Below are 24,345 nucleotides of genomic sequence, written 5' to 3' on the forward strand. Positions count from 1 at the left end.
GGCCGGGGCGGCGCTTCCGCGCGGCGAGGGGCGGGGCCGAGACAGCGCCGCGAGCCGATTGGCTGCTGAGCGCCGGGGGGCACGCCCCGCGCCCGCTGCGCTCCGTGATAGGGCGGCGGGAGGCAGAGGGGGCGGGGCGCTGAGGCACGGCGCGCCCCCGTTGGCTGCCGCTCTCGCCTGGGCGCGGCGGGCGCTGCCATTGGCCGCCTGGCGGCGGGGGGGCGAGGCCGGCGGCAGCGGCCTCCGGGGCTGGGGTCCGCCTCGGCGGCAGCGGCGGAAATCTCGCGAGGGAGCGCGGCCGGGATTTGGCGGTGCTGCCTCCCTCCCTCCCTCCTCCCTCCCTCCCTGCCTGTCGCTGGCTGCGAGGCGCTGGTGTTTGTGTGGAAGGGGGAGGAGGAGGAGAAGGAGGGCAGGCGAAAGGAGCCCGAGCCCCACCATCCGCCGAGGGGAGCGGACCGGAGCCCCCTCGCCGCCCGCGGAGCTCTCTCTCCCTCCCCTCGCCCCGCCATGGCCTCGGGAGACACCCTGTACATCGCCACGGACGGCTCGGAGATGCCGGCCGAGATCGTGGAGCTGCACGAGATCGAGGTGGAGACCATCCCGGTGGAGACCATTGAGACCACCGTGGTGGGCGGCGAGGAGGACGAGGAGGAGGAGGAGGAGGACGAGTGCTGCGAGGAGTGCGGCCCGCACCACCCGCCCCATCACTACCACCACCATCAGCCCATGATCGCGCTGCAGCCGCTGGTGTCGGACGGGGACCCCAGCGGGGCGGGCGGCGGCGCGGCCGGCGGCGGCGGGGGGCAGCTCCACCTGCACCACCACCACCAGGAGGTGATCCTGGTGCAGACCCGCGAGGAGGTGGTGGGGGGAGACGACTCGGACGGACTGCGGGCCGACGACGGGTTCGAGGACCAGATCCTCATCCCGGTGCCGGCCCCCGCCGGGGAGGACGAGTACATCGAGCAGACCCTGGTCACTGTGGCCGCCGCCGGCAGCAAGAGCGGAGGCGGCGGCTCGTCCTCGGCCGGCGGAGGAGGCCGCGTTAAGAAGGGCGGCAGCGGCAAGAAGAGCAGCAAGAAGAGTTACCTGAGCGGGGGAGGCGGCGGAGGGGCCGAGGGCGGCGGCGGCAGGAAATGGGAGCAGAAGCAGGTGCAGATCAAGACCCTGGAGGGGGAGTTCTCGGTCACCATGTGGGCCTCGGGTAAGTGCGCGCCGGACCCCTCCCTCCCTGGGCCGCGGGCCCCGCCGGTGGCCGCGCGGTGCGGCCGGGACAGTTTTGTTTTGAAGGGAGGCCATGTTTTGATGTGTGCGATGGGCGCCGCCATGTTCATCGCCAGGGCAAGTATGGCGGCTCCCCGAAAAGATGGCGGGGTCTGCGCTGCCGCCGCCGCTCCTGCCCGGCCGCGGCGGGGGGAAGGAGGCAAACATGGCGGCGGCCGCCAAGATGGCGGCGGCGGGGGGTGCGCGGGCGGGCGGGCGGCAGCGCCGCCGGCTCCCGGGCCAGGCCGCAATGGCGTAGTTTCTGCAGCAGGGGGAGGCGGGGTGCGGGGCGAACCTCCCCGCGCTCCCCCCGTCCCCGCCCCGCCGCCGCTCCCCGCGGGGCCCGCTCCGCGCCTGCCCCTCGCCCGCTCTCCCCTCCCCCGGCCGCCGCCGCCCTCTGTCCTCCTTCTCCCCCGCGTCCCGTCCCGCCGCCCCTCCCCGGCTCCCCGCCTGCCGTTCCGCTCCCGTCGCTCCCTCCCCGCGGCCCTGGGTAAAGCGTGTGCGCTGGGCCGTGACCGCGATGTGCGGCCGCAGACCCGACCCCGCGGCTCTTCCCGGCCCGGGCACGGCGAACCCCGAAATACCGTGTGCAGCTCGCCCGGGGGCCGCCCGGCCCCGGCCCGCTGCGGTGGGTGGGGCCTCCCCGCCCGGAGCCCGCGGTGCCGGCGAGGGGAAGCCGCTCCTCGCCCCCGCGGGGCTGCCCGCGCCTCCCGCCGGCTCGGAGGGGGCGGCCGCAGCCGGGCGGCCCTGCGGAGCCCGAGGGGCGCCGGGGGTGACAGCCGGCAGGGGCGGCTCCGGAGCTGACCTCCGGCCTCGGGAGCCGCGGCCAGGAAAGGGGCAATTCCTGGCTGGCGCTCGGAAACCGCCGGGCTTTTCCTCGACTAGGTCTGAAGCTTTAAATAAGCTTTTTAAGTAGGCACAGGGAGAGTCTATGTTTTTTTGAGGATTTTTTTTTTTTTTTTTTGGTGTGTGTGTGGGAGTGTCTTTTAAAGGCAATAAAATCTTGTGAAGGTGTTTAATATCTATTGGGCTTGAAATAACGCTGGCGTGCAGCTGCCCTACCCACTTTTTTTTTTTTTTTAACTTTTTACAAAAATGTATTGCTGGCAGCAAAGTTCTGAAGTCATATCTCTGTCCATAAGTTACATAAATGTGAAAAAAAAAGGTCGAATAATACAGTTCATGTATTATTTAAATTGGTGGGTGCCTTTTGTATAGTTAGTTGGTAATCTCTCTTGCATATCATAATTTTGTGCTCTTTCGAATTTTTTAGAAAGAGTCTAGTAAGATAGAGATGCTCTTAATGCTTTTGCTGTTGTCGAAAATGTTTGCAGTCTGTGATGTTTGCAAATGACCAGAAGTTATTAGAAAGGGCAGTGTAGAAGGGAAAGTGTATTGGATGGCTGAATTCTCCTGCCTGAAAAGATGAAAAGCACAGTACTATGGATTTTTACTCTCTCTTTAAATACAGGTGACTACTTCAGCAAGTTTCACAGAGTATCTGACACTATTGGCATGTCAATTTGATAGCCCAGTGAGTTTGGTCTAAGTTACTTACTTCTTGATAAAGAGGTTCCAAAATACTATTTAGTATAGGATGGTGTTCTGTGTGCTTCTGTATCACTGTATGAAACTGAATAAATTCCCTTCCTAATAGTTTTCTTACAACTGACCATCCAAGGAAGATAAAAGATAATAAAAACTAATATAGTCTGCTGGCTTGTGGAAGCTGCTGGAGGTAGCTGAATGCAAGTGGCTGTATGACTCATGAGCTGGCAGGATACAGGACCTTGCTGAGATCAATTGACAATTTCTAGCATGCATTTGCACTCAGGAATTCAGAGTGCCTGATAGGATGCTTCCGTAGGACTGCGTGCTGATTATTACTTGGCCAAAGTGAAGCATGTATATAATCAATAAATTTGCTTCTCTTCCTACATACACAGCTTTTACATCAGGGGTAGCTTTATTGATTTTGGTGGTTTTCTTGTTTAGGAGCATGACCATGCACGCTCAGTCAGAATGATACCTACTTATAATTTACTGGACATTGAATTGTATTGCTACATTTAACTCGATTATATCCATGATGCAGAAGAATAAAGAATACCTAGTGTGACTTGACTTGCCAAAAAAAACTCTTCCAAAAGCAAAATCAAATATACAGGGAGAAAGTTTGACCTCCCCTCCCTTTGCGCATGCAGGCACCATCCCCCAGCTTCAAACAGCCTGGGTAATGATGTGCTCAGTTGAGAGTGTTGTGAAGTTTTACCGAGAATATTAGACAGGCTCTTACACCTCATACGCAGCTTATTTAATGTTATGGAAGGGGTTTGATGTGGTCAAATGCTGGGGACTTCTTCTTTTTTATTTTTTCTATTTTGCTTTTTTTTTTTTCCCCCAAAACTTCAGAGGCTGAACTCTTGCCAGAGAAATTGAAAATGAAACAAAACTTGAGGCAGAGGGATATACACTCAAACCCAAAAATACCCCAACCTGTGTACCCCCCCAAAACATCAAACTAAATAAACACCAAGAAATCCTAGAGTGGTTTGCAAAAGGGTAGTTCAGAAGTTTCCCTAAATAATTAAACTACTTTATTTTGAAGAAATATAGTAGGTTTGAATCTGTATTTTGACACAATGAAAGATTTGCTTGCACACTGATTCAGTTAACCGTTTTAAAAGCTAAGTGAAAACTTAATCAAAAAACAAGTGATAAATGAGGCCATGCATCAGGATAAAACAATGAGCCCTATATTGCATGGGATTTTGAATTGGGAAGAAGAACACTTTGCTCACCACAGTGTGGGAAGACAATGTGCATTAATTCCTTGTTACTGTTTGCTGGTGCTACTATATTGGCTTGTACAGGGGTGGTAACAAATTTAACCATAAATCGTTTTCCATAAATGAGTATAATGTGTCTTGTAGCACCTCTTGGAATGTGTAGAAATAATCTGTGAAAAATATAGCAATGTGACTAAAGGGGACTACTTAATCCTTGCCTTGTTATGTGGTTACTTAGAAATTGCAGTGTTGTTGTTGGCAACAATTTAGACTTACCTTAACTTCTCTTATCACCTTCGTATCTATGGTGATATCAAACTTGTGTCCCATGACTGAAGTGTTTAGTTTGAAACAGGAGTGCCTTGTTCTAGTTCAGATCAGTTTTTCAGTTCTTCAGAATACATTTATTTGTCTCTCTTGGTGTGTTCATGAAAGTAAGAAGTGAATGAAGGTGTATTTCTGAGGGTTGAAGAGGGTACATGGTGGATAGTTCAATTATGTTCCTATAGTGTGTTTACTTTATATCAAATATTTATATATATATATGTAGTTAATGGGACTCTCCAAGTGAGACACCCCAATTTGTACTAGAAAAATTGTTCTTATCAAGTGGAATTTATTTGTACCTTTGCTGCATTCAGCTTGAATCATTGTCTTTAGTGATTTTTTCCAGGTTGAGTGCACAGTAGTGAAGGGGGAGGGGAAGGATCGTGAGAAATTACTTTGTCAGATGGTGCTTGCAAAACTTATTCTTGCATGCAGGAACATTTGGGAAGGTGGTGCTTAAATGCTGGTTGCACCAAATGCTGGAAATTTCAAGCAATTGGGGCTTAAGTTTCAAAGGCGAAAAAATGGATTAGTGTAACTACATCTCCTTCTAGGTAATGACTCTGTCAAGCTTTCAAACCTGAAATAGGTGTTGGCTTAAACTGTTTTTGTTAGATAGTCTGCAAGCTAAGGGCTGAAGTAGCACAACCCCTTGCCCAACAGTTGTTAACTGCTGAGGTGTCCCATCTCTACATGAGAAAGAAAGAAGTTACATGTATGGTTTGGAAATTATTTTTGATAATACAGGAAGCCTGCGCTGTGGACCCTTACTTGGAAGCTTGGGGAATTCATATTGGGTTTCTAGAAAGTTCTTCAAAATTTCTTAAACTTTCTCAAAAAATAGAAAGGTTTTCATTTTACTTCATCAGATTGCAGGGATTAAAAAAATAACCATCTGCTGCCTGACCAGTTGTCTTATGTAGTATAAATGATAGATGAGTCACTTAGTTCAGTTGTGGCCCTGTATCAAGGGTGGCCAAAATGCTTTGCAATGACAGATAAGTAATGAGCTTCTTCTAAAGTTTGTTATAATGGAGGCAGAAAATGATTCTCTGGTTTAAAATATTAAGAAGACAATCTATTTCTGACTCTGATTAAGACAATGAGATAGGCTTCTGCTGTAAGTATTGAATCTACCCCGACATTTTTTCCAGTGATAAGGTAGACTGTTCTCTGCATTTGTTTTAAATGTATTTTCAGTTTTGAAAGTGAAATGAATGTGGTTCACCATCTAAAATAATTCAATTAATTTGCTTCTTAGCCCACCATCAGACTGCAATCCTCTAACTTGCTGTTGGATCCTTCCCTGGGGCGCTCAAGTCACTCCTGTGCTGACCATTCAGAAGGTCACAGTGCTTCGGCACATAAGAGCTGAAGTCAGATGATGACTATTGATATATGCACTGGTTTTGTCAGTTCATGTCTCAGTGGTGTGAAATAAGAGATGGGTGACACAGGGAAAGAAGAACCCGTTTTCCATCTGTGTGCAAGGCACGTCAGAGGGAAAAGTAACCTAGCAGCCATTTAGGTTGAAAAATGACATACTGTGCAAAATGGAATTTTAACATTCAGAAGTGTCTGCTAAATAACTGTATTACTTAACAAGCTAATTACAGTTCTTTGCTTCCAAACATGACCAATGAACTAATTTGCCTGAGGAGATTGCAATGTGGTAGCAATAACCAAGCTGTTACCACAGTGCCTTGGTACTGCACAGCTGCCGAATACATCCTTTATCCTGTAATTGCTTTTCAGCTCTTCCTAAAAGCAAATGTGTTTAACTGTGATCATACTTTAAGCTTAAATGTTGTTCAGCCTTTTAGTGGCTGAGTAGAATGTCTTTTAATTTGAAGAGGAAGCTGTAGGATCAGGTGTCATTGTTTTGCTACCAGGTGTATTTCCTGAGTTCCCTCTTGCACCCTGTTTTCCTCAGATGAAAACTGATTGAACAACAATATATTCTCCCTGCTTAGTAATAGAGGAGGAGGATAGCTTGGAGGTTTGGCAGTTTAGAAGTGGAATATGATAAAACCAAGAATAACTGGGGAAAAAATAATGACAGAGCTTCTTGAGTTGCGAATTAAGAGGGTCATCTTAGTAAGCTGGGGTGTTCCAGAGTTGTCAGCTACTACTCAAGAAATGCGCAAAATAATGGGATTCCAAGGTGGGTGGATTTTTCTGTGTAACAGAAGGGCTGTAATAAATGGAGAAAGTGAGGTAATAGGGGCAAGATGTGATCAGTAAAGTCTTGGGAAGCAGATTCTGCCATGTTTTGTTATTGATTTGTTGCATGGAGTTATTAGTTTTATCCCAGTAATCTTGCTTCTTTCTTCATTCGATACTTGGGATTGGTTCCCTTAAGATTTCAGGTTGTTTTACTAGTAGTTAAAAGAGACAACTGGCTAAACACTGAGCTTTCACTGATCTTTGTAGAAAGATGTTTGACATACTTGCTTTAAAGGGCCTGAGTGGATCCAGTTTGGTATGTGTATTGCCCATATTTATGGGGCAGTGAGAGACGTGCAGGTGGAAGGACACTGAACATGAGAAGATGTGTTAGGTATGTCCTAAAACGGTGCACAGAACAGCCCAGTTTAGACTGAGTATCTATCCTAATGAAGTTGGCATAGAAGGATGTAGGGGGAGGCCATTGAAATTGTGTTCCAAATTCATTACAGAAAGCTGCAGTGGATCTATAAGAATAGTGCTTCAGCTGAATGCCTTATATTTCAGTCTGCTATATTCTCAGCTGATTTTAAGGGACAAAACAAAAAGACAAAAAAAACCCCAACAAATAGTATATATGGTAGTTAATTTCCTTTTCCCGACTGGCTCCATGGTTATGTCTGTACTTAATTTGCATGAGTGGCATCCAGAGGTGTCACTGTGATTTCAGGGTTGTGTCTGTGTTTAGCTTTGCTTTGCTTGGGATGCAGGATGTTTGATTCTCTCATGCTTCATGACAGCAAAAGGGGGAAATAATTTTCCTTTAGTAGGCATCAGGACTTGCTTGAACGCAAAAAACAACTAACAGTTAACTTGCCCAGTTTGCAGCGAGAATGATCAGTTCAGCCTAAGTGAAAGTTTGCTTGCACTTTACCCTCCAGACTTTGAGCTGCCTAGTCTAGGTTGGTAGGCCATCACAAATAAACTAAGTTTTAGCATAGAGGAGATTGGTAGAGTTTTTCCATTTCCAAACTTCCCCCAAAAGAGTGGGGGAGTTTCTTTTGTGTGTTTTCACTTTGTTTTTCCAGTGACCTGATAATGTCACAGGATGTTCACCATACTAAAGAGTTACTGAAGTACTAGCCTAATGTAACGCTTCAAGGAAACTGTTTTGTATTTTATTATTTTGGTTTAAATTTGGTTTTAGAAGTGGAGGTGTGTGTTGCTCTAGAGATGCAGTTTTGTGTTACAGGAAAATGTGGTGGTTTTTATTTTCATATAACTGTTAATATGCTAAACAGTAGTTTCTCTTATGTTTTACTCTATCCAAGTAATATGTTTATAGTTTTTTGTGTTTTGGTCTAGTAGGCTGTGGAATTAAAATAGCTGTGGAATTACTTCTATTGGCAGGCTTTTGGGAAGTAAAGGCACTGAAGGCTGTCTTTCAGTTAGGTCCTTAGATAGCAAGAAAGCACTGAGGAATAGCAAACCTTTACACTAGGGAACAAAACGATCTTTAAGAACGTATACAGAATTTCCCAGTTGACTCAAGCATCTGATGTGAGGCAGGAAATTAAAACTTGTCTGTATTATGAATGTCATCAAACAGTCAAACTGCACGTTCTGGGTAGCTGTTGAAATGGCCACTGTTAAGGGCAGCTGATCTCATTCTAGTCTACAGCATAGAGAAGGTGTCACTTTTAGTTTTGTAAAAATTCTGTGCCATTCTGAGCTCCGGGTCCTTCCTCCAGGTGTAGGATTGCTACATAATCTTTTGTCAAGCTTCTGTTAGAAAGAACAAATTGTTGCCAATCTAGAGGCTTTTTGACTTTAAATTGTAACTACTTCAACTGCTGTAAAATTTAACATATAATCCTTGCTTCAGGCAAATTCAATTGCTTTTTTAAAGCACTGGTAGGGACTGAAAGGTAGTGTGGTGGTGGTGAGTGGACAACTAAAAAGATCAATAGTTTTGTAGTTGATTTTGAATTTAATGCTGCAGATAGTATTTTCTTACTTACACTTCTGTCTTTGCAGCGTTGGAGTCTGTTTTCCTCTTTCACCATGGAATATACATGAACTGCTATTTGATCTGGTAGATCAGATTAAACCTCAAACTAGCAGTAACATTTCTAGAAATAGCTCGGTGGCAAACATTAAAAGCAGGCATTACAAATTGAAGAGAAATTTTGTGTGGTATATTTCTTTTATTTGCTTGTCTTGTTCTCTCTTTCCTAGCCTAAGTTACTGAGTAATGACTAATGTTATTTCCTGTGTTTCTGTTTAGGGGAAAAGTAAAAAAAAAAATTTGTCTTTTGTTTTCTGCTTTATCTCTTCCTATCTTTTTTTAAATTGATGAAATACTATTTCTGTCCTACCACCTTGTGTTTCCACTGCTTTAACAATATCTGTAAAATAAAACTTCCTGTTATTTTTGTACAGCCTCTTGTGTATAAAACAATTTCCAGAATCTGCTCCCCATACACACAGTAGGAGAAATGCTGTCAAGTTCTATTACATTGAGCTGAGTAGTTACAGCCATATATACATCTGTTGTCCCAGGTGTATTTGAGGGTGGAAAACAGGGTAGGTGCTCTGTGTTCCTTTCTGCTGCTGTTTCTTTCTGCTGCGGTGAGGAGCATAGATGAGTGTTTCTGTTCTCTCTCATTTTTATCTTTCTCAGTTTCTGTTATAAAATAGCAAGAAGAGATAGAATGCATAGTATAATGTTTTCTAAGGTATGAATGTGAGTAGACAGCAACAGCAGGTCTTCCACCTGATTTCATTGCAGTCCTTGAGCACAAATTCATAGGAGGAGCTCTAGAGCAGAGAAAGCAGTATCTTAACTGGCTTGCAGATCAAAGCTTTGAATAATCCCAGTCTGCTGTTTACATAGTGGAGTGGGAAAGAGCTTAGGCTGGCCTTTGTCACAGAAGGAAGAAGCCCCCGTTGGAGAGAGACACACAATTGAGTTATTTGCTTTCTTCGAGATCTGTCTGCAGGCGGTAGAAAAACTTAATTTTACAGGCAGGTGCTGAAGCCCATCAGCAGTTATTTTTAAATTTCTTGTCTCTATGACACTTCTGTTGGAGGTCAGGGAAGTCTGAAGACTCTGAAGTAAAGATCAGTAGTCCTGACATCTTAGGGTAAGTGTCTGCTGCTCTTCTGATAGGCTTGCAAAGTTAGGGACTGATGCTGAGTATCAGCGTGGGTATAGTGAAGATTAAGGGAATTAAATATTTAGGCATTGTTTCAGGAAAAGTACATTATCTTTCAAGTGCAGCCAACATTAATAGGATTGTTCTACTAATTTCTGTATTTCCTTGTGTTTAAAGTAGACATGCAATTTCTGCTTTTTCCCCTCACTCACTGTATTCTTTCTGTGTTCTTCAGGCTGTAACTGTATGGGTGTCTTTTTGCTCTTCACAATTAGTGTGGAAATCTGGAAATGCAGTGTATTCTTTTAAATGTGCAGCAATAGTGAATTTGTACTGAGATGTAGCCTAATAAATTGTATGCTGTTTTGATCTTTAGTATATATTGAATTCCATATTTTGTGTATTTCAGATGATAAAAAAGATATTGACCATGAAACAGTGGTGGAAGAGCAGATCATTGGAGAGAATTCTCCTCCAGATTACTCAGAGTACATGACAGGGAAGAAACTTCCTCCTGGTGGAATACCTGGCATTGACCTCTCAGACCCCAAGCAACTGGCTGAATTTGCTAGGTAAGTAGGAAGAAAGGTGCTTTAAAATTGTGTTCTTTTCACTGGCTTAATTATGAAACTGTCAGGCGAAATGGTACATTTAGTATGGCTTATTACTCCATTTAATTATCTTCTAAAACAAGGGACTTAGCATCATCTACTCTGTTCTGAACTAAAATAACAGGATTTTATATTCAGCGGTGAATTATTCGGTGTCTTCCAGCCCTTAATTCCATTAGGTAAGACAGGACGTAACTACATCGATAGACTGCATCACTCATCACTCTAGGTAACCCAGCCTGGGATTGGACTAGATGGTCTCTAGAGATCCCTTCCAAGCCCAACAATTCTGTGATTTCACATGACAGAGTATTTCTTTCGTGTGAGTAGCCTTAAATTCCTGAGAACCAAAGGATCCAATAAGTGAAATGCGGCGTTTGAGTTGTTCAGTACAAAATAGCAAGGCTGCAGGATTTAGTTGGCAATGCCACTTCCTGTTCGTTTTTCTCTGCAAGATCTTAAATCGTGTGTCCCGCACTTTCAAGTGCCGCTGATAATTGCAGTTTCACAGTTGGTAACTGTACTGCTTGGATTTTCTCTGGTGAGTCAGAATTGTCGCTCGTTTACGTATCAATAGGCTGACCTGGGTGACAAGGTGACTTTTGCTTTCAGATGGTTGTGGTGTGACTCGCAGCGGGGCGGGGGCAGTGAAAGTGTCCGCTGGGCCGGCTCTGGTGCCGGTGCTCGGGGCAGCCCGTGGCCACCAGAGGGCAAGCGCGGGGCCGGCGGAGCAGCCGCTGGAGCCCCGCGGTGGGGCTGGCTGTGCTGTGCCTCCAGGTGTCTCCGGCTGCTACTGCCACATTTTCCCAAACTTAAAGCAAAACGTGTGTAAATCCACATTAAATTTTCATTTTTCCAGCAGCTAGCTGTTCTTCAGAGCTCGGCTGCACAGTTGTGACACTCAGAGCAGCTGAACAATCAGATGTTATCCTTACTACCTACTAGAGAGAGAGGTAGTTGCTAGGTGGCAGGAACTGTTAATAAAAGTTCTGGTCAGGCTCCTTGGTTGGCTGGATCTGGATAGTCAGTGTGTGCATTTACTCCTGTTTCACCTTTTTGATCTTGTTGCTTTTTACAAGTTTTGTCCTGTTACTCTGTAGTGTTTGTGCAGGAGAAATAACAGCATGGCCTCATCCCACAATTACTTTCACTAGAGCCATTGAACTATGAATTTTGAAGGCTCCTAATAAAATAGTTCTGCAGGGCTTGCTTCCTCCTCCAGGCTGTCTGATCTGGAAATGTATAAAAGCACATCACAAACAGCTGAAAATAGGGTTCCATATGAAGTCATGGGTGGTTCTAGCTATTGATAGCTAGCTTTTGTATTTTACTATCATTTTTCAAAGTTACTATACTTTTCTCTGGACCTGCTGAGGAGTTCATACAGTTTTTTATGAAAGCAAATGTTTAAGTAATACTCTTGAGTGTACACAGTGTTCCAATTCTAAGCTGTTCCTTACATATTTTTACTCATCATGTGTTTAGAGTGATGCTCTCCATTCCTTTAAAACATGCTAAAACCTCTGGTTCTATTAAACACTGAAGTATTGAATAGCTATATTTTGTCAGGAAGTAGTAATAATTTCTCACCAGATGTTCTCCATGCAAATACTGAATTTTTTTTTTTCCTTCAGATTGAGTTGAATACTTGAAATGGTTGTCAGAATTTGGGCTTCTTGAAATGACCAGGCTGCCTCTATCAGATGTGTTTCCATATTTCTGAGTATTGTAAAATATTTTAGTTAGGTTTCTATTGAGAAAATAGTGGCTTCTGGCAGTATTTTAAAATTATTACCTTCCTATATTTTTAGTAGAATATTCTAAGTTCCAGAGCTGGGATTTGTAGTAGGTAGTGGAAGGATTCAGTTTTATGTGGAGAGCCTCTTTTCTTACAGCAGATAAAATATAATCTGTTTCATGCATGATGATAGAGGAAGCAACTTGCATGGATATCACCTTTAGGAATATCACCAAATTGCTCAAAACCTGAAATGGTTCTCCTAGCTTAATTGTAGATACATGAGAATTTAATGCATTTTCTAAGAAAGGTTATTTGATTTCTTCGTCAAAATTGATGAATGTCAAACTTTTACTCTTGCCTTACAGTTGTATGTTATATCTTAAATTATTGTGTGTGTTTATTCTGAGACTGAAGAGTATGGGTGTGTTAGAATTTGAATATTTCTTGTTAAGGTCTTGCTCTCTTGCAGTGAAATGTGTTGCAGGGACTCCTTAGCTAATGAGATGGATTCAAGTACTGATTTCTGCAGACTACTGTTCAATTGTCTTGTTGACCTTGCTATGTGCAGTATCACTTTGCATGGCAAGCTGGAAGAAAAAATTTGGTTTACATGACTAGAATTGGCTTTGGAGGTTCAAGGAGTACAGTTTTTCATGCTGAAAGAATGTGTTTGTTTAGTGTAAATTTCTCTGAAATTGTCAAACATTGATCATTGCTTTACAGTTCAGAAGTTCAAAATTCTCAGTAGCTGTATTCTGGAAACTTTTAGCAGCACATGAATTTGAAGATTGCTTCTAAACTTAAGTAGCTTCACGTGCTGTAAGGTTTTGAATTACAAATTTGTATTTAGATTACCTGAAAAAAGAATTGTGGCAGTCCACATATAAGGAAGTGTGAACTGGCTAGTAAAATTGTATGCTAAGTGCATTATGTGTAGTTGAGAGAAAGTTTGGTAGGGTTGCTTTATGGTTTTCATTAAAGTGAGAAGGAATCTCATCATACATTTGTAGAAATTACCTCCTCTAAACCAGGCTAGATCTACTCTTTATAACAAATGCAGCTTATTTTGATTAAGGATAAATTGATTTGAAATGCTTGCATTTATTATTGGGAGCAAAGTTCTGAGGTTAAGCTTAAACAAACAAAGCTTGAATTCTAGTGGTAGTAGATTTTGAGCAAGGTTCTGGTATTCTGATCATGATCTAGTTAGTGAAACGTAATGCAGGGACAAACCTGATGTTTGAAGTCATTTGTAGCTCTGCAACCCTTTAAAAAAAAGAATTCAGAACTGTAGAAATTGGGCATCAGCTGTGGCAGCAGTGCTCAGAGATCGGTGGCTCTGGCAGACCGAGTGGTTGCCGTGTCTCTTGCTACACAGTTGTCTTTCATTGCCTGGTTTGGAGCATATGTCATTGAGTCATGTAACAGGAATCTGCATCCTTTAACTGGAACTCTGACAGTTTTTCCTGGAAAAGCTTTTATGCATTCTATGATTCCATTGAAAACATTGTGAATAAATAGGCTGTGTCAGAACATCAGCATGTTCAGTAATGCACAGATGAATGACCATAAGTTATACCTGGCTGTCAGTTTATAACTTTTTACAGATTACTTTATTCTGTTTTAGGAGTCCTGAATTCTCTTTACCATGCTTTAAAAATGCAATGAAAAAGAAAAAGGTGAAATTCTCTTGGGCACTCATATCAGAATGTGAAATGTTTATTGTGAGTGATCTGCTCAGAAGGACAAAATCTGATAAATTACCATGTTTTCATTTGATAGCTTTGACTGGGAAACTGGAAATCCCTTCAAGTGGAGTAAAACGCTCATGCTAATCTAAATTGATGACAGCTCAGTAGTTAGCTGTGAAGAAATCATAGCTGCTTTGTAGTGAAAACTTAGGATAAGGATATTACTGCTTGCCCCCTCCCTCCCTCTTGTCCTCCAAAAACATAACTGGCTGAAGAAGCAGAACACAGACATTGGTAAAACAAAGAAATAAGAAGGAATATCCTGTAGCTGGGAAATAGGCACAGTAATGGGTCCTGGTGGTAAAAACTTTATTCGTTGAGGTTTTATTTTCTGCTGATCTTGGTATCTTTTCTGAAGGAGAGCCATTGTGAGGACTGGCCTTCCTTTCTATCCACTTTCCAAACCTATAGAAAACAAAGGAGAGGAAACTGAATTAGGGTTTGAAATTGGACACCCTTCTTAGAAGTGACAAAGCCTTCTGGTCATCCAGATTTATGACTTAGGCTGCTTTATAAGCTGTATGCTTTTGTGTTGGTTTTGTTCTTGTTACAGAGAAGCTTCAAGGGCAGTAAAGTGACAATTTACCCTTCTAGGGGAGGGGAGATCTTCTGCTCTGTGCCACACTGCACAGGTCACTGTCCATGTTTACACATATATTCCTCGTAACTGGAACAAACCTAGTTATAATTTTTGTCAGAATTGTGGAGTGCAAGAACTTCTTACAGCAGTTTTCTTCCTAAGTGTGACTGAAGCAGGTAAGATACTGGCTGTTCTTGGGTTGTATGTAGATAGATTCCTAGGACACTTTGTGCCACTCCCCTTTCATCTTGTTTATCCAAAAGCCAGTCTAGCCAGTTCTAGGAGTTGTGCAGCACAAATAAACTCTTGCAGTAGCACAGGATGCGATGCTTAAGTTGGTTCTTCTCAGCAGGGCAGTGCAAGGGGAATGGCAGAATGAGGGGAACACACCAGCAGTGCCAGTAACACTGCTGAGAGAGAATAATTTCTTCCACCTCTTCCTGGGAAGGTGGAGGGGGAGTGGCCATCAGCACAGATGAATATCTTGCTGGTCATCAGAGACCTCTAGGATGTGTTAAAGGAGTTGCCTGAGAGAGAGTAAAGCTATTGAGGTTAGCTTTATGTCCAGAGGGAACAGAAAGGAGCTGAGAACACAGAACACTCTTTAGCAGTGGCAAAAAAGGGGAGAGATTATGGAGCAAGGGGGAATTCTATACTGTTATTTGAATTGCATTTCCTTTCTTCCCAGTTTTCATACTGCATCTATGGATGACTTTTAAAACTGCATCAATTGATAAGTCTATAGGTTATGGAGTTTAATGGGAATTTGGGGCGGGGATCAAGGTTCTCTTAAGGTTAAGTACTCTCAGTTCAGCTGTGTAGATAAAAGGAGGTAGTTAGATTTAGCTTCGAGATACCACACAGTGACAATTTTGCTTTCTTTATTTTGAGAAACTGAGTGGTTTAATACCTGTGCTTTCACTCAGTCTTCCTTACGCATAAGGGAATGTGCTTTTATGCACCTCATTCTGTAAAGCTATTGGTTGCACACATTCCTGCCTCCTCACCTATTCCCTTCCTCCCTCCACTCCCCCAGTAAAAATTAAGATGTAGCTTTTAATTGCAGTGTCCAAGTGACTTGATCCAAAAGGTGCCCTTCCTGATTTTCACAGTTAATTGATTTGCAGTTGCCTCTACTAGGCACAATGCATGTAAACTTACTGCAGAAATGAAAATTTTGGTCTTGCCATGTAAATTGACTTTCTGCAAAGGCAACTATTTCTCAAGTTCCACCCCAGTATTAATGTGTGTCTGTAGTTGTGTTAAATAGTGATATTTGTTAGAGTTCTGTTTTTGATTAATGTTTCAGCCTAAGAAAACTTGGATGCAGCTGGTAGAGATGCTCTACTGGGTGGGAGCCAAAAGTCTAACCACCAGCAGCAAGAGCTACCTGCACCAGTGTAATTAAGATCAACAGCACAGATTCTAGTCTGGTCTCCTTTTGCAGAAAGTTAATTTTAAAGTAAGACCAAAATCTTTTTTTATAATACATTTAATATGTAAGTCTTTAAATTCTTTGATGGATTGTTCATGTGGCTTCTTCACCTTTGTGAGCAAGATGACATTTTTTGACAAAATGATCTACTGTACCTGTGGTATTCATGCCTTCATGCCTTTTTCTCCACGTGTGCAAAGGGTCCAGCAGCTCCCTCCTTCCTGCTTGTGGCACTGAGATACAACCTGGACAGTATTTGCCATCTCTCCTTTTGCTTTGTCTACTGCAGTTTTGTAGATAAGCCTGCTTATCTGTGGAACTCTCTGCATAAGCAGAGTCTTGTTCCATGTTTTAGGCTTAACTTGCTGGGCTTCCATGAAAAATGAGAAGATTTAAAATTGATCATTTTTTAACTTTTTGTTATTTGTGTCCAAATTGTTCAAGTATATCACTGGGTTGATACTACTTAATTTAGAAACAAAGCCTGAACTTTAAAAAGTCCTGGATGGACATTTCATGTTCTATGCCTGCTCATACACTGAACTGAAAAATATAAGGTTTATGTTGATGCTGTGGTCTGTCCCATCCAGTTCACCTGCAGTTATTTCCTTTAGCTCCCTTACAGCCTGTTAGAGATGACATTGTTTGCAGCATTTCTTTTTCAAACATTGACTTAATACCAGAGGTAAGATACAAGAGTCAGGAAGAGGATTTAACACAAAGCATGAAAACACAGGCACTGCCCTCTAAAGCTATTTGCCACATCTCTTGTTAGCAGTTCTCTTGGTCTAGTCACTCTCTTTACAGGTGGCCAGTTAAGTCTTTGGAACAATAGTGGTTTTACTCACTCTGATCATGTCAGGAACACAGATCTCAGACCTAAGGAATTTTTTTTTGCTTCATTATTTTGGGGCTGGGGGAATGACTCAGCCAACATTTAACAGGTTGATTGAATTAGAAGGAGGTGTTTTTGGCACCAGCTTTGTCTCCTAAGGATGTTTGTTCTCTAATGGAATTAAATCATGACACACTGTTCTCTCACTCTCATGTCCTATCTTGTCAAATCATTCTTCTGTGACCATTTTAACAATTACAGATGCTCATTTCTGTCCCTTTTCGTGTTTTTTTTTTTTTGTTTTTTTTTTTAAATCACAGAGACATAATAAGGAGATTCCTATCCTAAAGGAAAATCGAAAGGTTTCTGTAGGGGTACTGTAAAAACAGCTTTTTTTGTATATGTGTGTTTTCCTACAGCCTCAGTACCTGTAGTACTGTTGAGTCTGGAACGTCACTGGGGAGTGCAGGCAGTTAATCCCAATCACTTGTTTGGAGTTAGATATTTTGTAAACTAAAAACAGCATATCCATTCTGTGTTCCAGTTGGATTATATAAATTAAATCTAATCAATAAGGTCAACTGAATTGGTCTGTAGCTTTGTCAACACAAACACCTTACACCCATTCACAAGTCACTGTTAATATCTGTAAATGTATTTGTAACCTTGCAGGAGACTGGTGTTCTTCAGGTTAGCTCTGTAAGCTAAGTGTAGTCTGGAGATGCTGAGGCAAGCAAGAGTTTCCCGTGTGCCCACTTGGAGAAAAGAACAAAAGCAACCTCTAAATCCTTGAGGTTTAGTGTTGTCTGTGGAGTGGCTGTCAAGTGCTTTAGTCTGTAGATGTTCACTTGAACTGTGCTCCATGTGCAGTACTGAAAGGACTCAGAGTGAGGGACCAGTGATAGCTGACAGAGCCATAGGAGACTTGTCCATCACATATCACTTCACTGGCAGTTGTAAGATGATTTTCCTGGGTCTTTAGGACTTCTGAGGGAGTTTTTTCACTGCTCTTGCCTTAGTTCACCCTCTTCTCTCAGCAGTGCATGTGAAGGAAGCAGCTGAAAGCAGATTTCAGCCAAAGAAATGTGACAGTACCAAAGTCAGGACTCTGCTTGCAAAAACCAAATGCTTTTGTAGTCAGAATGGAGGCATTGTAGTTTATTTTCCCTACAGCTCTTGGGAAGTTTTTGAGTGTTTAAGAGTTGCTGTTTAGCCATTCTCATATAAATTAATAAAAAAGGGATGTAAAAAATTACATATATGTATTGCTTGGAAATTTCTTCCCCCAACCTTATTCTTGTGTATCAGTTTCCAGAAATAAAACTCATGCAGATTAAAACTGTCATGGATAGGCACAAACACTTTTCCTTCTTAACATTAAGAAGAGTGATTCTGATAATACCAGTTATTTTGTTAATTTCAAGCTACTCACTCTGTTTGAGTATACTCATTCTATCTGTACTAGGGTGCACCACACCCCCTGTGGATTGACTTTCAGGTGTGATACATAGCCACCTTGTCACACAGAACTGTCATGTGCTGTATTGCAGGAAAAGCAGTTCACTAACCCACATGAACAGACTAGCTCTGCTTCCACAGCAAAGTTTGGGAATATGCAAAATCTCATTGCTTACCTAAGGGAATCTCAGCTGTATGGAGGTCAATTTATTTACACCCACCTACCACTAGAGTTAGATGGAGATAAACATTTTCTTTTAATTTTTTTGAGGACAGCACCACAGGTTTGAGAAATAAAGACAGCTGAAAGTGCAGTTCACTTCCCCAGAATCACATCTGGCTCTTCTGACTTTGACAGGTGGTTGTTATAACACAGTTCTAAAATTGTTTTGTACAGAGTCTTACTGTTAGTGAAATAGATCTCACATACAAGCAGTAGTTTGCTGGGCTCCTTAAGTAGCAGTGGGGATTAGTGACACCCCTAAAATAATAGTGAAGGTCCCTGTCAGTGACCAAGAGTAAATTGGTGATTGCTTGTCAGTTGCCAGGAGTGAAATCTGAGTGCACAATAGCTTAAAGTAAGAATAATTACCATTTCTGTGGTTAAAATGGATGTCTACATTCTCTGTGTAGATTCCACAACTTGCCTGATTCTGCTTTCCCTGCTTCTATAGAGTTTTCTTTAGAAGTTTTGTGTGATGAAAATACTGCAGAATAATTAAACCTATTCTCCTTCATGTCCTGCTGCATGGATGAAGAGGAAGTGAAGCTGAATAGGCCACATGGGTACCGGCACAACAAAAATGGAGTTTTTAAACCTAACCTCCTAATTGCAATTAGCATATGTCAGGAAAAAAATCTCAACTTTCACATATTCAGAAGATTAAGAGGATATTATTAAATGCCTTATTCTGTATTTGAGAGGTCCTTCTGGAAAAGCAGAGCATTCCAAATGCTGAATTATACTGTTAATATTTTTGTGAAGGTTTTGAAAATGTTGAAGTGAATACCACTGACACATGTAATACTGGGGGATAAAATGTGCTCATTATGTAGGCACTTAGGGGAGAAGAGCAGTCACTAATGTATTTCTACTAATATTTTGTTTTATTTTTTTTATCTTTAAGAATGAAACCAAGAAAAATTAAAGAAGATGATGCTCCACGAACGATAGCTTGTCCTCACAAAGTAAGTGAAGTGCTCAGCTTCTGAGTAGATAGTAATTTGTAGATCAGAATTTTGTATTGATGTTTTCTCTTGAGAATGAATAACTAAAATATCTTGCTGCTAATAGTATACACTCCATTAAATATATTTTAGTTGTCATTCTCTAGAGGCTTCCTTTAAAACCTTTCACTGAATAATAAAATTATTCCCATTCCTTGTCTTAAGGTTAGTGCATCCCTAATCTTCTGGTAACCATGATGCACAGTCCCTAACATGCTGGTTTTACTGTTGTGATTTCCCGACACCCAAGAATACATACTTGAAAGAATGTTCTGAAAGCTGTTCAAAGTACGTTCCTAAGATCTATATATCCTCTGCTTGGAAACTATGACAGATTTGGAGTCTAGATCAGGAATCAGCAATTTATGGTGCAGATGCCAAAGTCAGCTTTATTGGAAGACTCTGAATTATGTTCCACAGAGCTGGAAAGTGCATCATCATGAAAGAGAGAGGCAGGCATCCTGGAGATGTATTCTGATCCACTGGTAGCAAGGAAGCTTCTGTCTTGAATAAATGTTGCCAGTCACCTAGATTGGTAGGCTATGGCTTTACTGCATTATCCAGCTTTTGTAGTGCTTCTCTTAGCTGACTTAGTCTGTAACAAAAAAAAAGACAAACACAATCTTGCTGACTTCTGGTCTAGATAAGTGTGAGGCTAAGCAAATAATCAGGGCAGATAGCTATTGGAGTTTTCCATTAGAGAGCATGAATAGAAGGCTACTTTCTGACAGCCATGGTGTAAGGAATTCCTCTTTATGCTTATATTGATTTCTAATTCTCCACATTCTAAGAGTGCCATGTTTTTTTGTAATACAGTATGCAGAGATACAGCAACAGTTGCTTTCTACCAAGGAAGTGTTACCTTCATTTCTTTGATTTACTTTTTCATAGCTTCAACTTCATCTTAATTGGGAGGGGATGTGGGGAGTGTTCTATCCTTCCATTTTCTATCTTGTAGTGTTTGTAGGCTTTATGTATTTATGAATTCATTTTAACAAAATAAAAATATTGTAGTTGTACCTGCTGCTCTCAGAGGCAAGGGACTTTGAAATAAATGCAAAAAAATGTTGATGGTCTGTTTACTTTGGTGCTGCTTTGCCCCACCCAGTTCTGCTATGTGGCACAATACTTCATACTTAGCCAGAGAGGTTCTAATGCCTGAAGAGAGAACTCCTGAAAGTGGCATTTCACCCTTTTTGTAAGAAACAAAACATATTTAAATGTAGTTGTTTAGGAAAAAAAGAAAAAAGCCTGCAGAATTTAAGATTAGCAGTTTAATGGTCCTTTAGATACTGTTGTTAAATGTTATGCCTCATAACACAGTGATGTTGGCAAACTAGTTTTATGTAAGTTTAAACAGCATCACTTGTAGTACAAATATGATTTATGATTATTGATAGGATTTTATGAGGGATTTTGAACCTTGAGGACGTAGAGCCCCAGGCCACTGCTGGCTTAAGTGTACTGTGAAATCAAAAGTGGTATTCCTCTGTCAATGCAGGGTTGACCCCCAGGTTAAGATTTTTGATGCTATACCTGAGTTAATGTATTTTCTGCTTTTGGACTGAGTTGAGACTAACTCACGCTGTAGTCCCATCTTATTTGTCTGCCCAGTATCACTTTGTAGGTTTAAACCGCAGCAGCAGTTGCACTCTCTGTCTCAGGGTGGCAGTGATCAGTCTGCTGCTGCCAGATTGGACAAGATAGCTCCTGTAAGTTGCTATGTGCTGGAAACCCTCTTGCTCCATTTGCTCTCAGAAATGAGGACAGAAGGAAGAGGGCAGAATGTTGGGAGATGGTACACATATCATTTGGTACTAGGGAATAATCTGTAGTATATTAGAGACCATGTAATATATTGTAGTATTGTAGTTCTTGGAATGTAGCACTTTGAAGAGTATATCATAGGTCTCCATGAACTCTCCTTCTGTCTTTTGGTTTTTTTTTTATTGGATTTTTGCTTTGTGTTTGTTTTATACTCTGAAACCTGTTAAGTGCTTTTGTTTGGTTTATTAATTTGCTTCTCTCAGAGCTGCTTCTTTTCCATGAGACTGTCCTATTATTCAACTGCACATGGCTCATAATACCGAGTGAGGAAAGGGTTTGGGATTTTTTTTGTTTGAGATTGGGTTTAGGATTTTTTTTTGTCAGCTTTTCAAATTATTCATTTTCTTGTATTGCTTTTTTAAAAGTAAATGTAAGGGATGTTCTTTTCAGGGCCAACACTTTAGAAAGTATTCAGGATATAAAAGCATTTTAACTGCGTGTACTGTAGATGAAACATTCTTTATGAGAACTAGCTTATCTACTAATTGAGTTTCACTGTTCTTTTTAAGGGCTGCACAAAGATGTTCAGGGACAACTCTGCCATGAGGAAGCACCTGCACACTCATGGCCCTCGAGTACACGTATGTGCAGAGTGTGGCAAGGCCTTTGTGGAGAGCTCGAAGCTAAAGCGGCATCAGCTAGTTCACACCGGAGAGAAGCCCTTTCAGGTACTGGTAACCTGCAGGCAGAGTGCCCCCACTGAACCTGGGAGCACTGGAGACTGGTGCTGTACCCTGCCTTCCACAGGGCTTGGGCACACTAGGGCTTTTCTAAAATCACATGAGGCACCTGGGAGTCCCCTTCAGCTAATTAGGCTATCATTTAATTATTTACATGAACTTCGGTTAGAAATTGGCAAATTGGATATACATGGGAGATACCTATCAAATGATATAAAGTTGCCCTCTTTAAAAATGAGGTCTGCAGTTACTAGAGAAGTAAGGAAATGTCTCTTTCTTCTCATCGTCTCTTCAGTTTAGCACTTGTGGACAGCTGAGACTTGGGGCTGTTTGTTCAGTTACCTCAGGGTACTAATTTTCAGTAAGGATTATTAATCAGTTTTTAACAAAATGATGGAGTTGCTGAATCTCTTTCCCTTCATGTGGAGTCACGTGGGTTTCTGCCACCAGAGGTCCCCTGCCCTCTTCATATGATACTAGCTATAAAACTTTGAAGTTATTCTTGGTCTTGAGCATGTATGTGTTCCCCAGAACACATGTAAGATATGTGGGTTTTTTTGTTATTTATTTTTTTCTAAAATAAGTTATTTCAGAAATTTGATTGCAGTTCTCAGGCATTCACTTGGATGCATACACTGAATATTCTGTGTGGTAAATAAAAGTATTTAACATTAAATGTGCTGTCCTTTTTATATCAAGCCCATCTTAAAAGTAAAGCAGGTAAAATGAGAATCTTTGCAAATCTTCACTCAAAGGGGGAAGTTCTGATGTGAAATCCTGTTTTGGTTTTGTTGTACAGTGTAGGTACTGTTTCACATGCAGAGAAGGTGTTTTTAGTGGAAGTGCTTGCTTGCAAGCTGGAGATCATTTATTTCCCTCTTTGAAAAGAGATATGCTATTATGTATATACAATATACTGAAGTATTGCAGATTTTAGTCCAGTTCACAGGAGATCCCCACAGCTTCACCCGTAACAATCTTCAGCCTCTGGCTTTGTGCTGTCTTAAGGAAGACTTTTTCTGATCAGGGATGGAGATGAGTTGCACCTAGCTAACAGAGTGTCTCTTTTCCTCCCCCCAGTGTACGTTTGAAGGATGTGGAAAGCGTTTTTCACTGGACTTCAATTTACGCACACACGTGCGAATTCATACTGGCGACCGGCCCTACGTTTGCCCGTTTGACGGCTGCAATAAGAAGTTTGCGCAATCAACCAACCTGAAATCTCACATCTTAACACACGCTAAGGCCAAAAACAACCAGTGAAAGTTTGAGGAGAACATTCTTGAACTCAAAGTATCTTACAGGAAAATCAATTGGAAAGAAATACGCCTCCCCTTTGTATATTGTTTCTAGGAAAGAATTTTAAAAAAAAGAACCCTACAAACCTAAAGGACATGTTTTGATAAGTAGTAAATAAAAAGCAAAAAAAAACCACACAGAAAACTTTAAGGTGACATTGCTAAGATGCTCCACCTTGGTCTGTAACCCCGTTTCAAGAACACGGTGTTTTGTAAAGTGTGGCCCCAACCGGACGGGTCAGCTCATGAACTTGCATCAGAAAAGACAATTCTTTATACAACAGTGCTAAAATTGGACTTCTTTTCACATTCTTATAAATATGAAGCTCACCTGTTGCTTACAATTTTTTTTAATTTTGTATTTTCCAAGTGTGCATATTGTACACTTTTTGGGGATATGCGTAGTAATGCTATGTGTGATTTTCTGGAGGTTGATAACTTGCTTGCGGTAGATTTTCTTTAAAAGAATGGGCAGTTACATGCATACTTCAAAAGTATTTTCCTGTAAAGAAAAAAAAAGTTATATAGGTTTTGTTTGCTATCTTAATTTTGGTTGTATTCTTTGATGTTAACACATTTTGTATAATTGTATCGTATAGCTGTAATGAAATCATGTAGTATCAAATATTAGATGTGATTTAATAGTGTTAATCAATTTAAACCCATTTTAGTCACTTTTTTTGGAGAAATACTGCCAGATGCTGATGTTCAGTGTAATTTCTTTGCCTGTTCAGTTACGGAAAGTGGTGCTCAGTTGTAGAATGTATTGTACAGGCACTGACCGTTTATTAACACCTGATAATATGTACATCCCCCATGTAATAGAAAGGACAACAATAAAACAGTGGTCCTAAAGAAAGAATCTGGCAGAAAATGATCTGTAAGCGCAGTCAATTTTCTTTTGTTGTCCAGAGCAGTTCTAGTTCCTCTTGACCTCCCAGAAATTGGAAGCTAAATAAACTCAAGTTTCCTTTACTTTGCATTCAATTACAGTGATTTGTGATGCAGTTAAGTTAATGCCACGTCAGGTGGTATAACAACAACAACAGAATTGCTGACTGTAATTCTGGTTTTGAGTGACCTAGACTTCCATTAACTGGAACCGTGGATTTGGAGACTTGGCAGTATAGTGGGGAGTGTTCTGTGTGCCTGGACAGCAACTAGGTAAAACAGTACAGGAAATAACTAAATGGAAACCT

At 41.8% G+C, this 24,345-nt stretch overlaps 1 protein-coding gene across 1 annotated transcript; it reads left to right on the forward strand.

Annotated features, from left to right (window-relative positions):
* The first annotated feature begins 244 nt into the window (after positions 1-244).
* On the forward strand, positions 245-24,121 carry YY1 (YY1 transcription factor). Its single transcript, XM_056492162.1, has 5 exons — positions 245-1,204; positions 10,113-10,275; positions 19,242-19,302; positions 21,678-21,836; positions 22,929-24,121. Exons 1-5 carry the CDS (start codon positions 508-510, stop codon positions 23,109-23,111), a joined length of 1,263 nt encoding a protein of 420 aa, XP_056348137.1. The 5' UTR covers positions 245-507; the 3' UTR covers positions 23,112-24,121.
* The last annotated feature ends 224 nt before the right edge of the window (positions 24,122-24,345 follow it).

The sequence above is a fragment of the Oenanthe melanoleuca genome, chromosome 5 (assembly GCF_029582105.1).
Source record: "Oenanthe melanoleuca isolate GR-GAL-2019-014 chromosome 5, OMel1.0, whole genome shotgun sequence".
Classification (NCBI taxonomy): Eukaryota; Metazoa; Chordata; class Aves; order Passeriformes; family Muscicapidae; genus Oenanthe; species Oenanthe melanoleuca.

Coding starts and splice junctions, on each gene's coding strand:
- YY1 (XM_056492162.1), top strand. CDS start 508: ATGGCCTCGGGAGACACCCTGTACATCGCCACGGACGGCTCGGAGATG. Junction 10,276..19,241: donor CAACTGGCTGAATTTGCTAG/GTAAGTAGGAAG, acceptor TTTATCTTTAAG/AATGAAACCAAGAAAAATTA. Junction 21,837..22,928: donor CCGGAGAGAAGCCCTTTCAG/GTACTGGTAACC, acceptor TCCTCCCCCCAG/TGTACGTTTGAAGGATGTGG.